The 27830-nt window shown below is 45.0% G+C and overlaps 2 protein-coding genes across 2 annotated transcripts in view; one reads left to right on the forward strand and one right to left on the reverse strand.

Moving 5' to 3' along the window:
• Nucleotides 1-4368, forward strand: part of LOC135915844 (uncharacterized) — a 38686-nt gene extending 34318 nt beyond the window's left edge. Inside the window, exons 7-10 of the mRNA XM_065449034.1 lie at nucleotides 96-1123; nucleotides 2656-2724; nucleotides 2793-2882; nucleotides 4203-4368. Of these exons, the coding sequence (XP_065305106.1) occupies nucleotides 96-1123; nucleotides 2656-2724; nucleotides 2793-2882; nucleotides 4203-4274 (1259 nt within the window). The 3' untranslated portion in view covers nucleotides 4275-4368. The remainder of the gene's footprint in view (nucleotides 1-95; nucleotides 1124-2655; nucleotides 2725-2792; nucleotides 2883-4202) is intronic.
• Nucleotides 4369-8211: 3843 nt separating this feature from the next.
• LOC135897854 (venom metalloproteinase 3-like) overlaps nucleotides 8212-27830 on the reverse strand; it is a 28656-nt gene continuing 9037 nt past the window's right edge. Inside the window, exons 9-14 of the mRNA XM_070527405.1 lie at nucleotides 22616-22665; nucleotides 17296-17404; nucleotides 14423-14563; nucleotides 13188-13335; nucleotides 9299-9412; nucleotides 8212-8267 (exon numbers count right to left, since the gene is read on the reverse strand). Coding sequence (XP_070383506.1) covers nucleotides 8241-8267; nucleotides 9299-9412; nucleotides 13188-13335; nucleotides 14423-14563; nucleotides 17296-17404; nucleotides 22616-22665 — 589 coding nt within the window. The 3' untranslated portion in view covers nucleotides 8212-8240. The remainder of the gene's footprint in view (nucleotides 8268-9298; nucleotides 9413-13187; nucleotides 13336-14422; nucleotides 14564-17295; nucleotides 17405-22615; nucleotides 22666-27830) is intronic.

Here is a 27830-nt window from a genome sequence, read left to right on the forward strand (position 1 = left end):
TGCTCAGCAGCCCAACACCATAGCCACTGAGCAACCACGGCGGGTAGCTTAAAAAAAAAGAACCCTCCACTAACAGAAAACGAATATCATTGCAGGCAAAGGCACCGAAGTGCACCACGAACGCACTCGAGCCATCGGCCGCTTCTTGCATCCTCTGAAGCACCTCGATCCCGAGCCTGCGAAGAGTTCCCTGGTGCTTCGATACTCCATTTGGTACGCCAAGTGCTGTCGGATCCTGGGATGTCTTTACATCAGCAACCTGAACGACGCGACCCTGAAAACGAACAGGGCGACGTGGAAGAGCCCTTACACGCTGTACTCCGCTGCTTTGCTGACGATGGTCGCAGTGTGCGAAGGATCCAACATCGTTCAGAAGAGCAGCTGCAAGGAGGACTTGAAATGCAAGCTCACAGATTCTATCGGCGTCGTGGTTTACGCATTAACCGGCGTGCAAGTGTTCATGAACATCGTATGCCTGGTTCGCGGTTCCGCGAGGATTCTGCAGCTTTTACGGGATTCCGTGGCGTTCGAACGGTCCAGCGCTTTCAAGCCTGTCGCCAGGTCCTTGACCCAGGACCGTTCCTGGTTCAAGGTTGCCCTGAGGGTATCCGTGCTGGTAGGCCTGGTTGCGACGTTTTCGTTTCTCGGCATGGTACAGCACAAGAACCTTCATTCGAGTCGCCAACACTGGCACCCCGTCCTCAAGGTCATGGCCGTCTGCAGCTCGGTGATGTTCGTACTGTGCGGGTCAACCATGTACGTGTCCGCGACCTGTTTCTGCGAAGTCCTGGTACAGTACGTGAAGGCCCAGGCCACCGCCTTCGAGGAGTGCCAGGCGACCTGGGCGTCCCGTATGGCGCTTCGAGATGCGGCAGCCAGGATCGAAGCAGTGCGCGTCAACGTCTGCAAGATAAGGGCCCTCAAGAACGCCGTCAACGATGTCTGGAGTGTGGCAATCGTAACCTCGTCGGCCTGTCTTGTGGCCATGTTGTGCACCACTCTGTACATGTCGTTTTACATCAAGGTGGTTCACGAGGAGGCCTGGTTGCGATTCACGTACACGGTGTACAGCTCCCTCTGCTTTGTTGACCTGGTGCTCGTCAGTAGTGACCTAGGAAACGAGGTGAGAAACTGAAATTCATCCTCCAACAGCACTGCATGCATACAGCAGGAACTAGCAGAAAACACGTGCTGTCATGTGTTCTCACGTGTACTATGTTATCTTTGTCCTTGGTGTAAGTGGTACTATTTTAGTATGGATCGTTGCCAACTTGTCCAATTTGCCATGCTAATAAGAACTGAAATATAAATGAGGCACAGCAGATAGCTGAAAATTTCAATTAAAAGGTTTCGTTAGAATAACAGAGATCTCGTTGATTTTATAGCAGACAGTGTAAAGGTTGGATTATGCGTGAAGCTTTAAAGAACCATTAAAAGAGGTGTCCATGCTACACCTGACCAACTGTATTGCGATATTATTGGGGCATCATCTCAATAAATGATTATCCATAGTACGCATTCAAATTTCTTCCCTAAGTCATGGTCTCCCGTGAAGGGTTATTACTTGGCGATCTACCTATGTTCATGTGTATTGACTTCTGACGACATCGGTATATTGACTTTACCTGCCTACTGCTGCAAGCTTTATGATCTGTTGGTTCCATCTAATTACGATGGATCATATTTATACATGTCTCCACCATGGATGTTAGTACGCACAGTAGTTCTCAGCAGCACAGGTCCCAGTAGTTCACCCATGTCTGTCGAACAAGGGATGTCTCAGGGACTAGTGTTTCGACAAGGGTCGAAATATTCATCACAGCTCTGATAAAGACAAATCTCCGTTTCGAATCGTAGGCTCTAGCGGTATCCCTTGTTCAACTACACTTGACGCTTTAAATTTTACATATTTCTGTCAGCCTCTCTTCTTTACAGCAGTAACGCTAGACAGCACAACGTCTGCAGTTCACACAAAGCACGTGACTAAGCACCACACTTGTTCGATCATTCTTGGTGCATTTGTCACACAACTCCTGCGGGGAGACACATCGTGCCCTGGCATCAGGGCCGGCCCACCCACGCCTTTTGATTACACTGCCTCAGTGATTGGCCGCCGCCTGTTCTGCGTCAACATTGTCAGCGTAGGCCGCCGACTGTCAAGTATAATGCTATCGCATTTACGAAAATATCTAATCATGCTAGACTGGTGGCGCATTCGTTTGGTCGTCTTAATTTGTAGCGTTGGAATGGCTGAATTATCAGCAAGCACGAACATCAAACCGGCATTCATTTGTTTGTTATTTTGCAAAGGGATGTTTTGTTGCTTATGAATGATGTAATACATCCCCCAGAGTCTTCGGGAATGTTTGAAAGACAGGTGGTGGCAGGGTTCTTCTATCATGCAAGTTCCGAACCTCTGCTACAAACTCCAGCAATGCTCGGGCACCTTTTAGGGGTGGGAGCTCGTAACTATTTGATGCGTCACTATAGGGGGGGGGCAACAAGAAGAAAACCCATTGCTTGCTCGCTATACCTAGCTTTGAGCGATCAAAATGCAGACATGATACGTTGATGGCTCAAAACTGTGCGCACTTCAGTAGTAGGCGTTGTACGCGTGCTTCATTGGACAAATTTTCCTCTGCCTGTGTATTTCAGGTCGAAAACTTGAAGGACGCCACCAAACCTATGAGCTTGCTTGATGCAACGGATGCTTACTCGCTGCAGGTGAATGTTTAAATCGAGCTGGTGAACAGAACATCAGGCAAACACCGTAATGCTGCTTGTTGTCGCAGGTGAGCTACCTGCACGACATAATTGAGCCCGACAGCATGTGCCTCTCGGCGGGACGTTTCTTCCGAATCGACCGGACCCTACTCGTTACGGTACGCCAGGTAATTTGTGCCACTTTTCAGGACCTCTTTAATACTTACGCACGTTTTTGCAATGTTCCTTTCGTCCTGTACACATTACGCAAAGTCCGTTACCACGTCAGCCGGGGCGGCCACAGAACGCCCACGCTTAAGCCATATATAGGGACTGAAAATACTCGCCGCTCAAGCTGGACGCGCAAAGGTCGTCTGTATAGTTTCGGAATGGACCGAGTAGCGGAAACCACAGGTTTTATGTTTTCCGTCAGTTTCAGTGCTTTAGATTGTCCTCTTTCTAAGCAAACTGGCAGATGATCAGTGGTGAAGTGTGAGATACTGTGCCTTAAAAAGTCCGGTTGAGACTTGAGTTCGGTACCGAAAGGCATAATCGAGAGATATCGATGCCCGTTTCTCGTGTATACGCGTGACTTGGTGTCAGCGGAATTGATCGATCGCCATTGTCAGGCTGCATCGCGGAGTGGTGAAATGTTTGGTGGCTTGCCGTCCGGCGAGGTAAAATCATTATAGCAATACCATACCTGCCAACCTGCGAACATTGGAACTCGTGAAAATCCCGCGGGTAAAACAAAAAAGGGGGGGGGATAGCACGCATATAAGGCTTTCTGAGCGCATACCGTCTTTTCGATACGCACACTTTATTAACGATGCACCTTTATACGCAGCATACAAGTAGCAGCTAACTTGGAACAGCAGGGACTGACAATACTGTTTCCAGATCAGTGACTTTATCAGCGACTCCGCTGCCGCCGATTTTGGCTGCTTCTAAAACTCGCGGCAATAAACTTTTCAGAGGCATGTACCTCCCACGTACTCGGCGTCTGGCGCTTACAAGGAAGCCGCGCAAGTATAGCATAGCGATCTCTTTTGCCTGTATTTTGATGCCGTCATGAGCCGCCTCAATCTTTCGAACAGATTTAAATAATTTACGCGCGCAGAATCTATTTTTCGTAATACGTACGTGATGCAACTTTCGCAAAATCGTAGCACGAGCCAGAATTCGTAAACTTTACAATAACTAAATCCGGAAGAGCTGGCTCCCGGAGTTGGCAACAATAAACCTTGTAGCTGGCCATAAAATTGATGATATTGAAATTCTGTGGTTAGTGTGGTCACGCTTTGCACTATACGGAATGGTCACCGCTGAATCACTCTGCGTCTCTTTCGCATATAATGGAAGTTTAATATAGAGTTTATGTGCACATTGCAGATGTATAATATGAAGTTAACATATGTATAAAGGACTTATGGATGTTTGCAAACCTTTTTATAGTCTTGCACTTTTTAGCTGATGTCCACATTCTTCTCTTTCCTCAGATGGCCGGTACCATCATCACATTCACAGTAATCCTGGTGCAGACGAGTGACGATATCATGCAGGGGATCTGAAAGACGGCATGTCTACTCGTTCGGCGGCGGGATACGTCTAGTAGACGTCTTTATTAAACTTGGTAAAGCACGCAGTCATGTGCAAACAGCCGGATTTTAACACTAGCTTCTTTCGCGATATCATTTATGTAGAGTAAAAATGGGAGGGGAGCCAGAACAGTGCCCTGAGGTACACCGGAAACAACTGGAACAGAATCAGAAGAATGGTCTCCAAGATGCACAAACTGTTTCCTATTGGACAAATAATCACTTATCCAGCAAGTCACTGGCCCATCTCCGAGTATGTTCTTAAGTTTGAAAATTAGTTTCGCGTGAGAGACCCGATCAAAGGCTTTTGATTAGTCTAGAAAGAGCACATCGATTTGAGACTGGTTGTTAAGGGCTTGTGCAAGGTCATGGAATATTTCTATTAGTTGCGTATCAGTGGGTAACCTACTACGGAAGCCGTGCTGGTTTGGATGAAGGATTTGGTTAGTTTCTACAAATTCTGTAATAAATTTCAAGATAATATGCTCAAGCATTTTACAACAAGTACAATTCAGATATAGGCCGGTAGTTTGCTGGCGATGAAGCTGCTCCCAATTTATGCACTGGAATAATTTTAGCAATTTTCCACTCTGCTGGGAGGCTACTTTCACGTATTGATTTTGAGTATATCAGATGCAAGTACTTGCTGATAGGTTCCGCATACCGTTTTAAGAATTCGTTCGGAATTCCATCAGGGCCGCTGCATTTTTTATGTCGACATTTAGTAACATAGAAAGTATACCAGTTTTGGATATAGTTGGAGAGCCAGCTAGTTTGCTCTGTTGAGAACCAAAGGTAAATGGGTATGGGTATGTTGAGACATCTGCGTCACACGTAAATACCGATTGAAAGTAGCTATTAAAGGCATTTGCTTTGTCTTTATTTTCCACTGGGGATTTTTCGCGGTTGCTGTTTTGAGAGTGGATGTAACGCCGAAATTTATAGGGCGAGTCCTGGATGAAATGTTTTAAAGTGGTGCTGCTGAAATACTCTTCAGCACCACGAATTCTGCCTTTTAATAAAGTTGTAAGAGAATGTAAACACGAGCTGTAATCAGAGTACGTGCATAAGTTTTTAGTTTTCCTTAGCCTCTTGATTCTACGCTTTAAATGGATTATATCGCGCGTAATCCATGGATTGTGTTTTCTCGTCACCTTTAGTATTTTCTGAACAAAACAGTTAATGCAGTGCATAATATGTGCCCGAAATTTCACCCAGACGTCGTCAATATGTGACTGCTCGTCAGTACAAAGATTAAAGAAGTCATGGTATTCATGGGTAAGATACGTCATAATAGCAGTATCGTTTACCCTATTAAAGGAAAATATATATTTGACAGGGCCCTTCTTCCGAATAACACATGCCATGGGCAAAGTACACAGAACAAGTTTGTGGTCCGACAAGTCGTCTATTACTTCTACATGGGTATCGGCTGTCACGAAATAATCAGTGACAAAAACTAAATCTAAGACAGAGCTGGAGCTTCCCTGAATGCAAGTAGGCGTTTCAATTCAATGCGGAAAATATGGTCTATTGTCGGCCTTTCCTCTCGGAAACCGCATTAAAAGGAGTCTAGTTTGCTGTTACTTCCTAGGAAGCTGATTAAGCGCCTGTTTACCATTTTTTTTTCTAAAACTTTGCACAGACAGCTTGTTAGCGCTATTGGCCTGTAGCTGCTGGCTAAGGCCGAGTCTTTCCCTTGTTTAAGTACGGGGATGACTATAGCTTCTTTCCAGGACGATGAATAATACCCAGCCACCCACATGGCAATGAAAAGAGATAGGAGTGTTTGCAGTGTTTCAGGGTGTAGGTGCCAAATCATTTCATATATGATACGATAATCACCTGGCACCGAGTTGTTGCAATTAACGAGAGACGCCTTAAGTTCCGCCAAAGTAAGTGTCCAATTGCAAGCATCACTCGATGACCCTTTGCGGTTTATGGAATGCCGTTCCTCACGTTCTTTGTGTCTTAGAAATGTTTCTGTGTAGTGCGATGCACTCGAGATATATTGGAAGTGTTCGCCTAAGGAATACGCCTGATTTTCCAGGCTGTCATCTTTACTTACTGACGATAGGAGATGTGAATGCCGACCTATTAACTCATTTACCCTATTCCGCACTCTTGTTTCATCAGTGTACAAAATTATACTAGAGATGTTCCTATCCCAGCTTTCTCTCTTTGCACGTCGACGTGTTCTCCGGCCTTGTGACTTGACTTGTTTGAAGTTAATAAGGTTTTCGGCGGTTGGACAATTTCGAAGCAATCTCCAGGCCTTATTGTGATTTTGTCGTGCTTTCCAACATTCGTCGTTCCACCATGCAATGCGACGTTTACTTGCCAGTCCGTTAGTTTGCTTGATACATTTAGTTGCAGCGTCAATAATAAAACCTGTTAGATATGCCACAGCGTCGTCTACATTAAAACCAGCAATGTTATCTCCGCATAAATACGTCAGCTCTCCGAACAGTTCCCATTTTATGAGTTCATCTTTCATCGCGGAAAATGTGGCGAGCATCCATCCTGTTTCGTTAGGTTTAAAATAATCGGAAAGTGGTCGCTCCCAATTCAGTCCATAAGAATAGTCCACTTAAGATACGGAATTAGTGTATTCGATACTATACTTAAGTCTATGGATGGGTATGTGTTATGTGGCACAGTGTAGTACGTTGGCTCTTTCTTGTTAACTATACATGCTTCTGAGGAGGAGAGAAAGTTTTCAACTGGGCAACCTCTCGCATCGCCACGAGAGTCTCTCCACAAAGTGTAATGTGCGTTTAAGTCGCCGACAACTATGTAGGGCGCCGGAAGTTCATCTATATAGTTTTGAAATTCTGTTTTGTGAAGTTGGTAATATGGAGGAATGTATATAGAGCTAATAGTGACTAGCTTGTTAAACAACACCCCTCGGACAGCAACTGCCTCTAGGGGCGTGCGGAGTTTTCATTTTCGTGAGGCAACACCTTTGCCTGACGGCAGTGTCATCAGGGTCTTTACGAAAAATCGCGTACTGTCGGAGAAAATTAGTTTGCTTATGTTTGAGGTGCGTTTCTTGAACATACATCAGCTTTGGACTATATTCATGTAGGAGCTCTTTAATGTCGTCGAGGTTATGTAGAAGTCCTCGTACATTCTATTGTAGTATTTGTGTCTCCATTATAGAATATGTGTTGTGTGCTGCGTGTTTAAGAGACGAGAATTAGCTCACGTGCCCTTTGGAGCCGCCGGGACAGGAGCTTTGTCTTTTTTGGAGCGGTCCTGAGAAGCTCGCCGCTCTTTAGATGCTAGTGGCGCCGTCTGGCTAGTTGTGTCCGTCGCCTCTTGCGAGGCGCTGGACAGGTGCTCTTGCGAGCGCTGCGTTTGATGTGAAGGCCTCGTCTTCGTAGAAGAAACCTTTGAGGTCACCATTCCAGAGGTAGATAGCTTGTTCTGCTGTGGCAGCGGAGTAGCGCTAGCTGCAACCGCCGGGGGGAGGGGGAGGGGTGGATGGCGTCACTGCCGCCTCACTGGATGTGGGCCGGACAGTCGCCGGAGGCCGTTGTGGCGCTGCCCCCTGACGCGCCACTTCGGCAAAGCTGTTCTTTGGCACGTATGCTACCCGCCTGCGTGCCTCTTTGAACGATATGTTTTCCTTAACTTTGATTGTGACTATTTCTTTTTCTTTCTTCCATGATGGACAGGACCGCGAGTATGCGGCATGCTCCCCATCACTGTTCACGCAGTGTGGAGCATTCTCGCACTTGTCAGATGGGTGTTCTTGGGCACTATACTTAGCTCAAGTCTGGCAGCCTCGGCAGTTTTTGCACAATAGCCAAATGAATACCATAGCCGGTTTATTAGGGGGGGGGGACGAGAAAAAATACGATCTTGCAGCAAACACCTTGCGTAAAAGATGGAGAGGCAGAGAAACGAAGCACAGAAAAGAAAATTTATTGGCGTTCACCTACAGATGCCCTTGTAACATTTCTGAAAAGGAAAAAAAAGAAAACAAATCTGAGAGCTATGTTAACCCAATTGCTGCTTAGCAACGATTGAAGATGTTTGCTTGGGATACTACATTAAAAGGAGCCGTCGTGTAATATTCACCGTATAAAATATTAATATCTCTAGCTTCACAATACCAAGAGAATCCGCTGTTCAGGTTGATGATCAAGTTAATAGTACGGATTCCAGGTTATTAACGCTAATACTTATATGATTGGCATCTGTTCAGTTGATTCGGCATTCTTCTTTGGTGGGGAAATCGGGGATTTCATTTAAGGAGGTGCTAAAACGCGTTCGCGATTACATATGGAAGCGACACACTGTCTATAATATCAAAAGGCATGTCTTAGTGGTTCTTAGTGGTTATGTAGGAACCACATATTGTCACAGAAGTGGTAGTGTTAGCGGTGGCTGCGAGAAGGGAATTTCAGTTGAAGCCATGCCTAAGAAAAGAACTAAATAAGCTCACACTGAAAAATATTTCGCTCATCAATATGTGAAACGCCGATGTTGCCTCTGCCCTCCATGCTTTTGAGCAGGTATTCAGTTGCCATCACAATTCAGACAGCATTAAGGCTACGCCCAGGAATGTCTGGTCAGAAAAGTCCATTAATTAGTGCTGTGTTTTTTTCTGGGCCTCCTCGTCCCGTCATATTTTCGCTACACCAATGGCATTCAATATGGCGCACCACTAAGGCCAACATGCAACATTAGCCGGTTATTGGTATTTAGATCACACTAGCCAGCACAACATCTTGTTTGAAATTAAGATTCAAAAACAGTAGAACACGAGGACAGTCGTTCGAATTCTTCTGCTTTCTTCTGTGTTCGTGCTCTGCTTAGTGAAGATTAGATAAGTGTCTATTTAACTAACAATTAAGGCGTTTTGAATGATAATTAGCCAGCTAAAGTAACAATGCACAATACCATAGCTGTCTGAAAGGCGCTTTGGGGTAAACATAAGGAAGATTATTTGGAGAGGCAGACCTGGAAAAATGCGCGAATATTGATACCTTAGTTCGTCCTTTACAGGGTGTTCCATCCGGTGCACGTATGTGTGCATAGTGTGGTCCACGATTTATCATCTTCAATTTGCAGCGAAAGTAGCAATTGTCGCCAAAGGATACCTGCAGGTTGATGTTTGTGTCAAAGTGGAAATAAATGGGCACAAAATGAATGCAATGAAACTCGTGTCCTCACAAACTAAAGTATTAAAAGCGTTTTTTCAGAGCCAATGCCTTTACAAATAAGCTTTGACTTCAAGAGGTAAATTCTCTGCTTTGTCAATGACAAATACATCCAATCAGGCGTTGTGATAAACTTTGTAGAATTAAGAAATAAACCTAAGTGACAACACACTACATGTCTAAAGAAAGCTCAGACGTATGCACGAACAGTTATTAAAGATGCATCCAACGGATCCCTAGAAATGTATTGGCGTGACGTTCAAGAAACCCAGTTCATTTTTTAAAGCATTGTGCGGATGCATAAGGAGGAAGCTCTTCCACAAAGTCCCATCCCACAAAGCTTCACGCTACCTTCAGAGTGGTTAAAGTACCTAAAGAAATGTCTGTCATAGACACCTACTTTACCGTCACGGCATGTGCTCGGTGGAGTTCTGTGCGAACACGAGCGAGAAACAACATGCAGAAATTCACTTGGATGGCAATCAGTACCAGTGTTCCTGAAGGCTAGCTTGTCTAACAAAATGACGTGTAGAAGAGGTTGTGGGCGTTAAATACGTTATAGACCAAAGGTTAGAGTGCAATATGCACGTCAAAGGCAAAATGCACAAGATTTGGCCTTCGGAAATGCCGTAATTGACAACAAATATGCGACAGAAACCTCTCCAGATTACAGTTAGTTATTGTCACAGTTACAGAAGTACCTGCGCTTAAGGCTTTGTAAGTGTAGCAGCAACATCTCCCATCGTTACGCTCAGGTATCAGGTTTGGTACCACATTTACACAGCTCGATAAAGCGTTGAAGTGGAGGGCGTTCATTGAATTCGGCACAGAGCCAGTGAATTTGCGGAGAAGCGTCCTAAAACGTCTGGCTGCTGTCCTTGAGGAGCCCTTGTGACCCAGCATCGGAGAAATTTAGAGTGTTTTTTTCATCACTGTAGAGCAGCATGTTCCCAAATGCACATACTTAGTTACGCAGATGGCCTCAAAGAGGTTCATTGAAGACCAGCACAGACTATGTGCAACATATCCAGTGCTCCAAGTTGGCATCAAAGAATTTCAATTAAGAACGGTACCTACCCAGTCCCGTATCTACAGTGATGCAAGTCGGAGTGAAAGAGGTTTATTAAAGAGCGCCACATGTGTATGCATTGCCACATGGTGGCCCAAGTTGGTCTGACGGTTGGTTTCGAATACTGTTTTCACAGCACAGTAGCGCGATGCGCTACCTATTCTGCTATTGTTACTCAGTGATACAGTGATCCAGGTAGACGGGCAAACGGTTACACACACACACACACACACACACACACACACACACACACACACACACACACACACACACACACACACGCACGCACGCACGCACGCACGCACGCACGCACGCACGCACGCACGCACGCACGCACGCGCACGCACGCACGCGCACGCACGCACGCGCACGCACACGCACGCACACGCACGCACACACACACGCACACGCACGCACACACACACACACACACACACACACACACAAACACACACACATGTTGAGTACACGTTTATCGTTTTTCCAGAGACCGCATTTCACCTGCTAAGAGCTTAAACTTGACGCTGAGCGACCACCGCGGCTTTCAAGTAGATCACAATGGAACTTCCCCATTGTTCGTATGCTAACCGAATCCATGTTTACATGGACGCTTCGGTCTCGGCAATTTCGACGGGCGCCATTGTTATACCAACTCAATCGCTCATTAAGTATAGGACTTCAAACATAACGATCTCTGCAGATTATGAACTGGCCGCTATTCGTGCTGCTGTCGAATACATTGAAGGAGACCCGCCTAGTAAATGGGCAGCATTTTGAGATTCGAAAGTAGCCCTCCAAAGCTTGCAAGGTTTACGACGTGGTAATAACGATTAGCTGGAGCATCAATTCAACGAACTTTTCCTTTGCGCTTCTGAACGAGAACATGATATAGTCTTTCAGTGGCTGCCGGGACATTGTGGCATCGTTGATAATCACCTCGTCAATGACGCTGCCGACGTGCCCAGGATGAAGCACCGACATCTTATACCTTTATCGAGAGTAGACGCTGCAAGAGAGCTTCGCAGTTTTGCTCGTACCATCACGTTGTTACCGGCATACACCGCTGAACTCTAACCGTCGTATAAGCAGCCTCGACCCATCACTGAAACTGAAATTAGCAGCAAACCTTTCACGACCTGATGCAACACTGCTGTGTCGGCTGTGGCTAGGAGTAGCATTCACTAACTCCTACAATCATCGTATCGGAATGGCGGACTCCCCGATGTGCGCTAAGTGCGAATATGAAGAGACTATCAGTAATCTTCTGTGCCACTGTTCTCGCTTCGATAACCAGCGTTAGACTATCTATTGTGCTTCGAATAGACTGAATGATATGCCATTCACAAAAGCAATGATCCTGGGAGTCTGGCCTCACAGTTCATTAGTCCAAAAAGCCATTCGAGCGCATGTTCGCTACTTTAAGACAACAGACTTGAGTGCCCGATTATAGACATCCTGTACCTAATGTTTAGTGCATGTGAAAGAGCGATATAGATTCATTTTTCTCTCTCTCTCTTTCACTCCACCATGCCCCTCCCCACATGTATGGTAGCAACTTTGACCATGTCTAGTTAACTGCCTTGCCCTTCTTTCCTCCCTTTTCTCTCTTTCTCTCAGCGCAAGACGCACCTGCATGGTTTCGAACTTACTAGAAAGTTGTGGTCGATTCTGTTCGCTGCTGATGCTCTCGACTACTCTTGCGTAACCAGATTGTAGCGACGCGAATGGTACTTTAGTCTCATGAAAAAAGTATAAACAAGTGCATTTACTTGTCTATATATATATATATATATATATATATATATATATATATATATATATATATATATATATATATATAGCCCCTGGAATGTGCTTGAAGTACCCTAAGAACGCTCACGCATTAAAGCATGAGACTATTACGTGTCTCAGATTAGCGTTTCACGTATCAGTCATTTGTGTCATTGCTCTTTCTCAGTTCATAGCTTCTCTGCCAGCTTCTACAATATTTAGAGTTGGTTAAAAGTGATGGTACCGATGTCTTGATAAGAAGGACAATTTCAGTGACCATGGCGACGATGACAATAAGGACAACGGCGCGCCGACAACTTGACGCCTCGCATGCCGCAAGCCCGGGTCGAAGCCTATTCATTGGGTCAAATAGGCTTCTCTTTTTTGGTGGCTTCTTTTCTCCAGAAAGCAGTCCAAATGATCATGAACATAATGTTCATGACTTTTAGAGGCGGCAAAATACTGGCTGAGAACTCTTTCAACTTATTTATTAATGGGGTGGTGTGTTAACTATCATGGGTTCAATCGTATTTCATATGCGAGTATCGAATTCTTCGGCAAATACTGTAGTCCAATCCAGAAAATCTTGAGTACATTAATTTCCCTTTTCGCTAATGATATGTCGACGTCACAATTGGTGGGCCGCTGCTCGTATGAGCAGTTCTAGCTTATTTTTTTTTGTCAATACGGACCTCCGTTATTTAAGTCAATAACGGTTAACAATGCGGATAGTGATTGAACGCCCACAATGTTTTCTCCTTTGGCATAAATTACGCATTTGTCGCAAAGCTGACATTGTTTCAAGAACTTGATCATGGCGAGAAGGAAGTTTCTATGAGAACTGAATTCAAATCCCGCAAAATGAAGAAAGACAACCTTTTCATGAGAGACGTCATAGAAGTTCGGAAAATACTTGTCGCAGTAATCGGCTCCATTGATAACCGATGTCAGATTCATATGGTCGTTCGGCAGCAAAGAAACGTTGCGACTTTTCACAGAGTGCAAGCAGCTTGACTTAGGTGACCTGCGTTAAAGATTTTGATTAAAATTAGTTTAGCTGTAGAACAAGAATCTATGCCGAGAACATAGTCTAGTCAATGGCGACAACGTTTGGGCCAGGAAACTTCTCTTTGCCGAAACTAATTTTGGCATCATCGGAAGAACACATCAACTTGTGTTTACCTGTTTTATGTCGCGGTAGCTCCCCACCTATGACGCAATGCAGCTCAGACCGAAGTCGTGCGGTCTCTTCCGGTTGCGGAGGCCACAGTTTGACGGAAGTGGAATGCAAAAGCGCTCGTGTGCCGTGCATTCGGTGCACGTTATAAAAACCCCAGGTGGTCAAAATAGATCTGGAATTCGTCACTATGGCGTGCCTCGTAATCAGCTGTTCTGGCCCGTGAAACTCCACACCGTCATTTTCACTAAGTAGTGAAATGTCTTCATTGGATTCCCAAGCATACTTTGCATAGAGTACTATAAAATGTAAGAAAAGGCTCACTAGCTTTTATGAAAGTCGTAGATTTCAATAACAGTATTTTCACTTAGACTCTTGCGACATATCACCAATCGCATCCATATAATAATTTTCATTAAAATGTGTTATTCGTTCTTCATTACACAATTTATGCTTCCTACGCATCCATTATAGCTGACGGTGGCACGTAGGAATCGCTGGAATCTTTCGCGATGACTATTTCCAGACATATTCGGATACCTGAGCTGAAATACCGCGCGGGTGGCATTATGCACGCAGTCACGTTTCTATGCTATGTAAAAAAAAACAGAAGCAAAGAATCGCGAACAAGTATTTTTTGTAAGAAGGAAATCGCCCACCACGAAATATTAACAATAATTAAGCCTAACTCTCTGATGAAGGGCACACCTTAAATGTAACATGGGGAGCTACTGCAAATGGCTACGCCTCTAAATATTCGCACAAGGTTCTTCCTAAAGTCAATAAAAATACTCAGTAAGTAATGGTTTCTATAACCGTTGCAGCATTCACGCTATTGACCGACACACGCTCGTGCAAGGCAGCGTGCCTTTGCACAAGTTTTGCCACTGTACATTGGAACATTCGTTTTCACATGAGCAATGAGACAACTTACTGCAGAAACGTCCTAATTGCATCATTGCTGCATTTTGACCACTCATAATGATGCTCTCCGTCAAAGTATGTGTGCATTATGTAGCCAGCTTTGGGACGGCAATGTGATGAATCACGTTCACCGTCATGGTGCAAATTGAGCCTGAAAGAAAATATATTCAAAACATAAGCTTACACATAGACACGCGGATGATCCTCGAAACTGCTGATGCAGTACTTCAGAGATTGATATCAGAGAGGGGTGAGGATAGCAGGAATCATTTTCCTTTTTGTCACCAGTGCAAGGATTATGTGTTGTTCGACAATGAAGTTAAGCTAGTACGCTCTCATATATGCATATCAAATTTATAAGTTCTATATTATGTTGAATGTGCATACGTTGTACAGGATACCTACTACACTTGACTTCGCGTAATCAAACAGTTCATATAGGAAAAGTAAACTTAGTTTAATGTAATTGACTACTTTTGAAGTCGACGATGTCATACATTGTAGTTTTTCAATTATTATTAGTTGCATCACTCGTTCTTTGCAATATATTTGCCCCAGAGGTAAAGTATGCAAATATTAGTAAGTGAATTGCTCATTCAGAGGAAAAAACGAGATGAAAACGCTTTTGCGTGATTGTACACGTGGTATAAATGTTATAAACAGAGGTTTGGTGCCTCAGAAAGACTGGCCAACGTTTTGATAGGAGGACCTATCTTCGTAAAAGGCTACGGAGCTAGGGGCCTTTGCTGCTACTGATGAGGCGGTTTAGTCCGCCAGCATATTACCCTCAATGCCTCTATGTGACGGAACCGAACATGATATGACATGCTGGCTAGACATGTATGCTGTACACAGAAGCGAATCAAGGTAATTTAGTGAAGCATCCTTACTTTTAAAAGAAACTTTAGAGGCCTTAAAACATTTAAAGAGTCGGTAAATATAATAAATGTTTCTATATTCGTGTTATTGATATGTTTCACAGCCGACAGTACTGCCTATGTTTCAGCTGTAAAGACACTCGGTTGCGCATGAAGCACATCGGATTCAGAAAACGATTGTCCGAGTGCTGCAAAAGACACGCCGGCCTGTGACCTTGATGCATCAGTCTAATATTCTGGGCATGTTTACATCACCTGAAGTTCGCAGAAGTGCCTACGAATGCATGCCTCTGGGGCGTGCTTTGCGACCTTGATAAACGATGTGTCACATTATACCACCGGCCACTGTCATGGAGGTACCAGTTTTGCTGTAGGCATTAGACGATGTTCTAGGACTACCAGCTTCGATTCTTCCCTGAGCTTCCTCACACGCAGTGAGGACTCCCTCACCATGGGCCAATTATGAAAAAGTAATGCAGAAGACGCATAGTTCCCACTTTTACTACAAGGATGGTCAGGATTCGGGTGTACTTTCACATAAAATATGTAGCTAGAATATGGCCTCTGTAGATGGAGTGACCACTGGTTTGACTCTACGTACAGCCTTTCTACATCTCTTGTCCTGAACGCAGCAGTCGAGAGGCGGATGCCTAAATGGTGAACAAAGCCTAGGATTTTTTAGTGCACTTGATGCTGCAGAACGATAAATACAGCACTATGGTCAAGGCCAGAAAAGACAACGCTGGTGCACAAGTTCGGGAGGCATTTCCGATACCTACACCATGTTGTAGGACAGAAGCCTTCGGAGCTTAATTATTTTCAGACATTTCGTCCGCAGGTATTTAATATGGAAAATAACTGCGAGCTTTGAGCCTAAAATTGTACCCAGAAATTGACGTCGGCTGCCCACAGAGTCGACCTTTCTTGGTCATAATACTTGACACTAGTGTTGCAAATATTTTTTTTTTGTGAGAAGTAAGCAAGTACTTTTCTGGGTTTTGATTTTGAAGCCATTATAAGGCGCCAATTTAAGAATTTGTTTAATCCAAGCTGCATGTGTAGTTCGCAGATAGCAGTTATTGCATAATTTGAAAGTGATCTGCACATTAGCGACATATACGGAACAAACTGTGTGAGAATGACTGTATGCAGGGAATTAATTTTTACAATGAAGAATGTGCAACCAAGCAGGCCCTCTTGTGGTACACCAGCCTCTTGCATGAATAATCTAGATAATGAATTGCATAATCTAATAAAGCTTATTTTAGAAGTTGATAATTAAAACTATGTAATTAAGCGGGATGCAAAAAATTCTCAGTATATTTAAGCGACGGCAAACATTACCATGGTTCTGTCCAGCTAGGTGGCATTTGCATATTTTTTAAATCTTGGTGCATGAAAGTTGGGACGCCCTGTATATTGCAAACAGATTTAGCAGCTATGCACTTCAGGTTCTTGGCAAATGACAACTTTATTTTGTGGTATAAAAACAGCGAATAAATAGGGAATGTTGTGCCTTAAGGTTAAAGGTTACACAGTAGGGTGGTTTCTGGGTAGAAGTTGTCGAAATCACTTCAGCGATGAAAGAGCTGCTGTTAAACGAAATTCTTGGGAAATCCAGAAGCAGTGGCTACTAATTTCAAACGTACTTATCCCCACAATAAAATCAATGCCCCACATCAATGATAGGATGCCCTTCTTGTCATACCTTTTTTATTCCTCCACATAGACGTGATTCTAGCTTATACACTGGGAGCAAATTTTAACAACCACGCCATGCTTTCACAGTGAAAATTTGTGACAGTGTTCGCATGGAATAACCATCAGTGAACGTCAAACATGACTGGTGCTCTCTATTAGCTATTTTCATGGCAGCATGAAGAGACAAGAAGGGAATAATTCATTACATTGCTACGACAGGCTTAGAAATGGCGAAATATGCCACTGGTGTGATGCAAACATTTGAGTTGAGTATATTATTTTTGGTATATGTATGAAAACTTACAAGTGCCCCAATTCGTGGATGAAGATGCTGAGTCCGGAATATGAAAATGGCTCGTCCTTTCCAACGGCACTTTTGTCGTAGCTGCAAATACCTCCGATCATTGCCATGCCTATAAGTGTGTGCACAGAGACTTGTTATTAAAATTTCACCATGTTCTGTGTACGCATTGCCAGCGAAACGTCATTCACTCAAGCGAAGCTTTCCTTTGCCGTTTCCTTCGACTTTCCTGCTACTGATGTTGCATTGCCCAATAGCTCGCGGAGAGGACAGCCTCTTTTCTACCCCGCATACGTGCTGGCAGCTGGTCTTGTTTGCTATGGAAATGCAATGTGACACAACAAATAGTACCTAACTATTCTTACGGCAAGAAATATGCGTTACCAACAGCAGGATTACTTTGATAAAGCAAACATTTTTATACCTACTTTATAGGGGTTTGGCGCGTCTGCATTGTTGGTCTCTCAACAAGTAAAGTGCAGTTTACTGTTGCATTGTCTTCAGGATCGGCTCACTCTTGACGGCGCTCATGCCCTGTAGGCAATGTCATAGGGAAGTGGACCGATCCTGGAGGCACTATAATGAACGGTAATGAGTGTCACCCGGTAAGGTCTCCGCCTCTTGCCGTCTGCATGGGCAGCCAGGTACTCGCTATGGTTCAGAACACAGCGTAGAATATAGTGAGCTTCATGGCATTTCTTTACCCGCTACACGAAAGCTTCGCTTCTTATAAATTGAAACATGTTAGTTGGGTCTACGTAATATTCAGATTTCTGAAGCGCGAATGAATAGCCCACTTTATATAGGCTCACAAAAGAAAAGCTCTCATTTGCATCTGTGGTCGCCAAACTTCTTAAACATGTATGCCCAATAAAGTTACAAAAAACATGCAGATATATGCTTTCGTAGCTTAATAATCACATTGTCAGTTATGGAAATGTCTTACATAATTGTGTACGTCGTGATACACTCACTAAAAAGAAACCTTTCTGCGAAGCCATGGAGGGGCCTTAAAGCAATGAACGATAGCGTAAACATTTTAGTCAGACTTTAGACTGTTGCCGCGCGCTATTCAGCGCCTTACATTGGCGAGAAGCTACGAGATCGGTGACACTATACAGGCATACGCTAACAGCCACAGGACACTCTTCCATGCAAGCGTTGTTGACTAAGCTCTTCACTTTAGAAATACACATTCTCTGCGTTTGTTATCCGTCAGGCACCATGGTTCACCTACCTCGCGGTTCCGTCGTACAATACCATGGATGGTACAATACCTCGCGCGTGTTGATAAACTGCGCCTATTTTTGCTTGTGTCGCGCGTGTGGATTTTCAGTCGAACTAAAAGAATGGCAGCTCGTCCCAGATGCCGCATCTTACTGATTCATGTGTTCGGCTTTACATTGTTTTTTATTGCGATAACGATTATATGGACACTCTAAGTGCATTTCCGCCGTCGCCGTGATGTTCTGTAGAAAATCCGAGCGCCATGTCATCGCAGCCACGCGCCCTATGCTGTGGGTGCTAGCGAAAGGTGGCAGAGGTGAGCCAAGGCGAGTGGCTCGATCTCACTTGCGCTAGGATGGGAGACGGGGAGGGAGCACTTCGTCTTCCATTGTTCGGAAGGCAGAAGAGGGGTGTTCGAATCTTGCAGCGGTTGAGCGCGGCCGCGCGGACCTTATTTTGTAAGCGACCTGTGGCGAGTACGATGTCCAGGTGCGCCGATGGCTGATGACTTATTGTGCGCTATATTTTCGTCGCTTAATATTGCGTTGAAGCGAGAGGCATCGCGAACGCCAGTTCGCTCGCTGCTGCTGACGCGCTGCCTCAGTTTTGATAGTCTGTCGTTATCGATTGAGATGTGCTCATGGTTTCCCGAGCGTGTTTGACACTATACTTGTTAATTTAGTTGGTAAGCGGATGTTTACAAGTTCATACAGGCGATAGAACTAGTATCTTTACTTCCTATCACTGTCTAACAACTTGCTATTGCAATCAGTGCTTCGACTTTCGGGCGAAACTGCGAGATTATTTTTTGTAAGCACGACCGAGCAGACAAAGCTGGCGGGCTGTGCGTCCTCTTGAAGGGAACGGAACAGTATATGACGTTCGCAATCTAGTACCCATTGCGCGTTTGAGCGGATCTCGCAACTTCTTGCTGGCGCGCTTGCATGATATTGTTAAATATCTGGCTGAATGTGTATCCTGTGTTAAACAAAATATCGACGAAAGATTGAAAAGTTCTATTAAACTTCAATGAATCGATAGCCGTTTAGTGCAGTGTTTAGTAGGCATATACGAAGCACTAAGGCGCGCTCTGTAAAGCAACACTTCCGTCAAATCAAGGCAATGCACTAATCATATTCCCGAATACTTAAACAAGGCGGCGCTCCTCCAGTGCGACCATTTTTTGGTGGCTATCGGTCAAAAGAACCTTCCACCAATAGTGCGTCTACCTTTAACAACTGAAATGAAGTTGGACATTATGAATTGAATTCTGGGGCTTTACGTGCCAAAACAACGATTCGATAATGAGGCACACCTGCACTCCGGATTAATTTTCACCACCAGTGGATCGTTAACGTGCCCCAAATGGACGGGCCAAGGGCGCTTTCGTATTTCGTCCCCGTCAAAATTCTGCTGTGGAGGCCGGGATTTGATCCTGCGACATCGTGCTTAGCAGTGCTACACCATAGCCGCTAAGCCACCACGGGGGGCGAAGTTGGGCATTATACCACCACCCGAGCGCCACCATTCTGCGGCATGATCTCAAGAAATCGCCTCGTCTGCAATGACTGACCGGCCTCACGCCTCTTTCTGGGGGCAGTGGGCCCCGGAAGGCTGATTTGTTGTGTTTCAAGATTTCCTGCCGGTGAAGATGGCAGGATGGGCTTGTTGGTTAGTAATATCGAATTGGGATGAGGTATAGCGTATCATGGTGACATGGACACAGTGAAGTGTTTGTCGTGTTGTTTCTTCATGGTGTTGCGCTATACTCCACCCACCTTTCTGGGGCATAATCAACAAAAAGAAAAAAATATATTTTGCTGTAATTTTTCAGAATAGGGGCAAAACGCCAGGTAGTGAACTGGAAGTCTGCTTCACCCCAAATCCACCTAAAACTTACTTTTCAATTTCTATAGACAGCTCTCATCACATATGAAGGACAGGTGTGCATTTATTGTGTTTTACATTCCGTGCGTGACATTACTGCAGCTGGACGTGCCGCATCGGCCTATCTCCTCTGACCTTCCTATCACAAGACATTGAGTCGCATGCCAAACGTCTTCCTCATCCAGTGTTCCTGCTCTACACCATCAAATTACACTTGCTGCCTGTCATTCAGTGTTGGGTGAAGACATGTAGTCAGAAGTTTGGTACTGAATAGGGAACTCGGCAAGAAAAACATTTTTGGGCATGTTGCCAGTAAGCAACACTCGTCAATAAAGCATTAAGCATTTCTTTGTCTCAGCGACGTTTAAGAACAACTGTAAACAGATGGTCATCACAAGCTGAGGGCAAAAATTGAGCCCACTAGAATTCCCCGTTTTGTTTTGTTGCAAGTGTTCACGAATTTTTGAAACAATTAACGGCTACCCCAGCAGGGCGCTGCGCACCATCCCAGTCTTTCAAAATAGCTACCGTTTAATGCTCATGCTTTTCTTCGGTATGAACGTTTCTCGAACTCTTACCAAGTTTACCCGCTACACTGCTTGGTCGCTCGGTAGCAAGCGTTTGAGCATTAGGAATATTTATTTTAAAGCGAGGCAATTGAACCGAATGTCCCGGAGGAAAAGTTGAACAGCTGAGGCTGCACAAAAATGGCTTATCCCACTTTCTTTTTTGCCATTAGTCATCTTCTCTCGGCCACTTTAAATTCCCAATGATTCCTGAACGTCTGTGCTGAGCAGAAGTGGAGAAAAAATTGGAGGACACTTAAGCTTCGCCTTCAAGAGTGGGACGCGACAGCGTTCCCGTCGACCCGCCAAGGGGTATAAGACAATGCGCTACGGCACAGCGATCACTTACGATGCGCCCCGCATCGGACTTAGCTCCCACCTATCACGCGGTGAGCGTCGAGCAACGGAGCGTTCGCCGCGGCAACGAAACGTGCGCCTGAGCGAAAGAAACGAACCAAAGAACTCGGTGTCTCGGAGGGGAAACGGTCTACGCCAGCCAAACGTCGTGATCGGCACGCGCAGAGAGATAGATAGTAATCTAAACCGGAAGCATGGCGAAGCGTCGTCAGGGGAGAGGGAGTCCCGCGACGCGCCTGGCAGCGGTCCCAATGCGCGCGCGGCGCGCCTCCTGTCGGGGCAGCGCCGTGCATTGAGAGGAGGGGCTCTTCTGTGTTTGCCGCAAGATGGCTCTGCGTGTGCGGAAAGCGCAGAAGAAATGCAGCGGAAACGCACTTCGCAACTCGTGTAATTGTGACTTCTGTACGTTACATGTTCATAATTACCGATATACACCGCAGTATAACTTTCCACGGCTCGTTTCGAAGGCAACACCGCATTCACTAGAGGCGCGTTTGCACCGCTTGGAAGCATCGAACTCGTAACTCGTGGCTGAGTGGTAGCGTCAATAAAGAAAAAAAAAAGTGGCTGAGTGGTAGCGTCTCCGTCTCACACTCCGGAGACCTGGGTTCGATTCCCACCGGGCCAATCTTGGAAGTTGCTTTTTATTTATGAAGCGCCTGCCGTGATTTATCGCTCACGGTCAACGCCGCCGACGCCGACACCGACGACACCGGCTTTTCTGCGACACGAGCTCCTTAACGCTATCGCGTTAAAACAGTGCAGCTACCACGGAGCCTTTCAAAACTTCTAAAGTGCGTGAGTGTCGTTAAAAACGAAGGTGCAAAGGTAAGCCATGCTGACTTTTTAGTCCAACTCCAATGTAGCGTTGTGTTACATTCAGGTGGATAACGGTATTTACCCATGTTCATTTAGCGCAGAGCTTAGTGTACGAGTAATAGTGCATATGACAGTTAAGAGAGCCGCCGTAGGAGCTTAGTGCCATGGGGTTGCACTGCTAAGCTCGAGGTCATGGGTTCAATCACGACTGAGGCGACCGCGATTAGATGGGGGCAAAATGAAACAAAACTCATGTATTTAGATTTGTGTGCATGATAAGAAGCCTCAGATGGTCAAAGTTATTCGGAGTCCCCCACTACGGCGTGCCTAATAATCAGATTGTGGGTTTGGCACGTAAAACGTCAGAATTCGTTTACAACTGAGTATTCGATTTCAAGAATTTGCTTAACCTGGCTACATCGCTGCATGCAACTATGATTGGGTTATCTTGACTAATTCAATCTTACCGAAAAGGTCCCTTTTCTTCCTTGGATCCTCGTACTGCTTGATATCTCTCCTGTAATAGTAAAAGGATTGCAGATAAGTCCAAACAAATTCTCAATAAGACGCATTAGCTGTTCCACTTGTTTATGACTTTAAATTGCCCTCCGTTACTTGACAGTCAATCTGACGTTTGCCGCCGAAAAAAAAGCGCTTTCTTTTACGTAGCAGTTCTTACAGAAAAATTTTATTTCTACACGTTTTGGCAAAATATAACTAACAATGCTGTGTTTGGATGACGAAACACTGTCATGAAAAATGAACAACAGAGGAGGGCATGTGCACAAATATTTTCTTGCACATGTTTCCTTTCCTTTCGGCCCCTTTGCGTACTCCCGTTAACGAACGAATGCCAAGAATGCCAACGCTGTACGAAATGAGCGTCAGAACGGCTCTTTCTCTTGGGCTCGGCATAATAAATGTCCGGAAAGCCATTTCTGACGAAAGTAACACCAGCGACTCTCGCACGCACAAGATGACTGCTTTGTATAGGAAGCAACTTGAATATCTTTACTTCAAAGGGAGAAGAAAAGACAATGAAATTGATGACCTGAAGAAATAATTTCAGATATGCACACGTTGCTTTGGAAGCGGCATATATAACTTAGATAATAGGCGTACATGTGGTGTCGCAGGTTTAAAATCTGCTGGGAAACATGCCAAAGCATCGAGGACCTTCTCGCGCGGTTATATTTAGTGTTCGGGCAATGCTGAAAGCATGTCTTTCAGCGTAGTTTTTGATGTTACTATCACATTTCGCATTTCTTCATGCACCTTCGTTCGACTTCCCATTCTTAGCAGTTTGTATCCGACTATGATTCTTAGGGCGACTGGAATATTTGTGCTACGAGGGTATTCATGGCTTTGATTTGTTCCGCGTTTGTGTGCTAGGCCTTTTTCCATACTGGGCTTTAGCCCCCATAACGTTCTGACAAAGTGTTTTGCTCGAATCTTGACAGTGGTTCATCGCACAACTAGCGACTGCATTCTCAGACGTGCACTGTACGCATAGGCACAGTGCAGCGACAAACACACTAATGAGCATTATGAACATGCTTCCGCAAAAGAATACAAAAGAATTCACGCCTAAATGCACTTCCGAGTGAATACTGTCACGGGAACTTATTTATGTTTCATGGGGACCATCTTCCATTGGCTGACGAATATTAACTGTTATTGCCCAGCGCGAGACGCGCCTTTCTATATAGGAAATTTCTAGAATGTTAACACTGGTACTATCTGCTCTACATGTTGTCGTCGAGGCTTGTATGATCAGGGCGGGTAGAACGAAAAGCTATTCCAATCTGTTTTTATTCCAAATCCGCCATTACCCCTGTGTGATAGGCAAGAATGGCGCGGTTCCAGTCCATATGGGCGGGTGCCACGCCCATATGGGCAGAGCCCGAGCCATTCTGACCTATCACGGAGGGCTAATGACGGGTTTGGGACAAAAACTGATTGCAATAGTTTTACTTTATACCGGGCCAGATCGTGTGTGCGACGAAAATAGTGGCTCATATTCTAGAACTTACACAAGTGAATTGCGCTGGAAGGTTCAGCTAGTCATCTATAAATAGGCGACAAGCCCGATTCACAGACCATATTTAGACGATCGCCGACTGTGTTAGCTGCTACTGTTGTTCTTTGAGTGCCCCATGCGTTTCTGGGCACAAGTTCCCTAATAAAAATTTAGTTTTGTGATTCACAGTTCTCGTTTCCTACGATGTTCAACGTCGCCACGGCGGGACAATATGCACGCTATATATTTGTATAATGTGCGCTCAGTAAGGAGCTTAGGACAATGCTTGACAGGTTTTTTTGTCTGAAGTACCAAGACTGTGGTACGTAAATAATTTCAAATTACTGCTTTGTTCCCTTGATCATTTTTGGGGTTTACTGGAAAATTATTTTAAGAAAAGTAGGATTGGACATTAAATAAATGCATTGAGCTCTGCAAAAATGTCCTTTGATGATATTATTTTACTCAAATTAATTACTTTGTTGCAGCTCTTGAGAAACAGGCCATTAGTCCTACTGCATAAAGTGAAAGCTTATTTAATAACACGTCCTTTTAGGACGGTTTTGAGAGATGGTACCTGTGCTCTTTAAAAGTAATAGTTACAATGTCTTCCCTAATTGAATAAATAACGTAGACATCACCAACCGGTTACGACCTGGTGACCATTCTTCATAACACCGGGGAATGACATGGTAGCCAAGAAATCATATTGGTACAGGCGCGCTAATACAACTTTTGAAATAATACATTTAGAACATTTGACCACAACAAACTATCGAAGGTCATAGCACTATAGGACAATCCGGACAAAAGCATTAGAAGATGAAGACGTATTTTAATAAATGTGACCACCCCAGCCCGGCATGACTGTGCAATTAGCATATCGCCACCATGTTCACTTATGTAGAACAGAGACATAAGGTCGGCGTTGTACATGTTTGTACCAGAAAGCCGCTGGTTGAGTGAACCCAGGAGTGACCAAGCGAAACTTGACTCAAGAAACGCTCCGAACCCGAGATCAGCATGTCTACCGAAAAGTCCTGAAGAGAAATGGCACTGCCTCAAGAAACTTCCCATAGAGCAACCCCTGGCTTCTAACCCTGCTGGCAAATGCCCTTTCTATAACGGGATGAAGCGGGATACGTGAGCGCTCATGTCACAAGATAAACCATCATGCAAGACATTGTTGTGATACGGTAGCGTTTGGCCGCTGGCGCATGGTCCAAACCGCCCACACACACTGCCTCCAGCGAGATTTCATGCGTGCGTCAACGAAGTGATCCCACAACTTGACCACATTGTGTGAATTGGAGACATTCCAGGATAAGTAAATACCCCAGGTCGTTATGCACTCCGAGGACTGGATTCGGCAGTGGACGAATCCAGTCTGGATTCGTCCTGAGTAACACAGCTGAGTAACATGCTGAAAAGCATGTTACTCAGCTTACTACGAAACTAGGTACGCGAGGCTTCGTCTGACGAATTTCAAGCATTAGTTCACAAGCGTTGTGCTTCACAGGCCTCGTGCCTCACATGCCTTGAGCATTGCCTTAAAATCTACTTTTCAATATAGACCTTCTTATTTATAGTTCTATGCACAAACTAAATGGCCTGTCGTCGCTCCGGTTGCATGCTGACACGCTGGCTATCGTGTGAAACTGCAACAGAACGTATCAGGCAAGCACATAGACAGAAAGCATGCGCAAGAGTTGGTAAGTGCAGCTTAGTGGCGGCGTAAGCTTAACACTTAAGAAGGAGCTCTAGCTGGAGGTCAGCAACGATTTTGTTATTCAAATATTCGTGAAAGCAGAACTGCTTTCAAGCGGTAACCACTGAATTGATTCCAGTGAGACCGGCTGAATTCGAGAGAAACTTAGATTCTAGGGACTATACGAAGCAGAGCTCAAACTTACAATACCATACTTTTTATAACTGCCTAATATTGCGAAGGTAAAGGTAAATAAAACACAAAGTTCACAAATTTGTAACTCGGCACCAAAAACACATATCGTGGTTACGTATGTGCATCTGTTGGGACAACTGAAGCCGAGAAGGCTTGTACACAAGTTTGCAGCTTAAGTGAAATTGTTAGGGCTTACAAGGGTTTTGCAGAAATCTCACTCACAAATTAGCGGCATATTTCAAACAGTATCAACAACATAAGTTTTATTCGCTTTAGATGTATAATTATGTGCAATTTACAGAATTGTGGCATCGTCATGTACTGCCGAATTACTGAGGTGTAAACCTGCACTCAGTTTTTTTTATTTGAAAAATCTCGCGACCTTTTTTAAAATTATAGTTACGTTTCACGTCGTGAAAAACGGCGACGCACAAGTGTATGGGTGCTTTAGCGCACACGACGCTATCGGCCCTCACTGTGCCTTGACGCACCACTGATTGTATTGAAGACAGGGCTCGCGTGGCAACGCCTTACGCAGAAGCAGCAGGAGTAGAACGCCCATATGTAAACGTTCGCTTACTATTTAAATTACCTAGCATGGTGTCGGCGCGCAAAGCCAAACATGAACACTTCACACTCAGTGACCGCGGACCCTCGCTAACAAAACGCTGGAATGAGGAACCGTGGCAGAAGGAGCGAACGTAGTGGCCTTCGTGCTGTCTATCGCTTCAACGCAAACTCAGCTGTGAGAACGCACCGTACCAGGGGGGGGACACTCCTCGGTTCCGGTGGCGCAGGAAATTGGCGCCATCTGTGTACAGGGCGACGCAAAAATCCGTTTCCCTTGCATGGCCTCGTAGATCATCGCGCGCACGCGCGCCGATCCAGGTGGCCAAGCCCTTCCCCCCGCTAGGCTCCTCTCCCTACGCCCTCTCTCGTAATACACTCTCAACTCCCTCACCTTCGACTGTCTACGCGCCGCGCCGCCGTGCCATCCCCGCCGGCCCGGCTGCTGCTTAGTCCGCTACGTAACGCTTTATTTTTGTTATCTACTGTCATCGAGATACGTGCGCTGCTGTGCGTTTACCGACGTGGCTAGTTTAGTCAGTTCTGTGTTCCTCGGTAGCTGTGTGCTTGTGCTCCGCGATGTTTCACCCGTTTCACGACTCGTACCGCTCGTGCATCGTGCAGTGGTGCACAAATACCTCAAAAACAAGCCCTGCAAGGTTGTTCCGGGTGCCCAAAGACAACAGGTGAGCGCTCAGACCCAAGGACATCAGAAGGCGCATGTACACGAACACAGCCCTGTCCATTTGTGTACTCCATGAGGCTCCGGACGTCGTTGCGCCTTGATTGTGCTACACTTGCCTCTTCCCGGTAGAGAAAGCTGACAAATAGATGTTCCTCCTCATTGTCACCTGGTCTGTGACTTGTGTTTTTCTGTGCCAAGTCTCATTCTGCAACTTCAGTAACTTGCCCAGCTTTCCATACCGCCCTCAGTGCTTTTTCTGTGTATCACGTTCTACAAACCAACTAACAGCTGAAAAATTACTGTTAGTGTTTGTGTACTATCTCAGTAACCCCCGATGGGAAAACCGCGCGAACAACCTTCATGTGTAGGCATGATACGCTTTTTTTTCCTCTGGAAAGCATGAGCATTGCAAGTGTCCTACATGCAGATTTTTGCAGTTCATGTTTATTATACAAGGGACAGCCCAGGAGGTACGACTTAGTGCCTTAAGTGACGTAATTTTACTGC

This window comes from Dermacentor albipictus, chromosome 10, assembly GCF_038994185.2.
Source record: "Dermacentor albipictus isolate Rhodes 1998 colony chromosome 10, USDA_Dalb.pri_finalv2, whole genome shotgun sequence".
NCBI lineage: Eukaryota > Metazoa > Arthropoda > Arachnida > Ixodida > Ixodidae > Dermacentor > Dermacentor albipictus.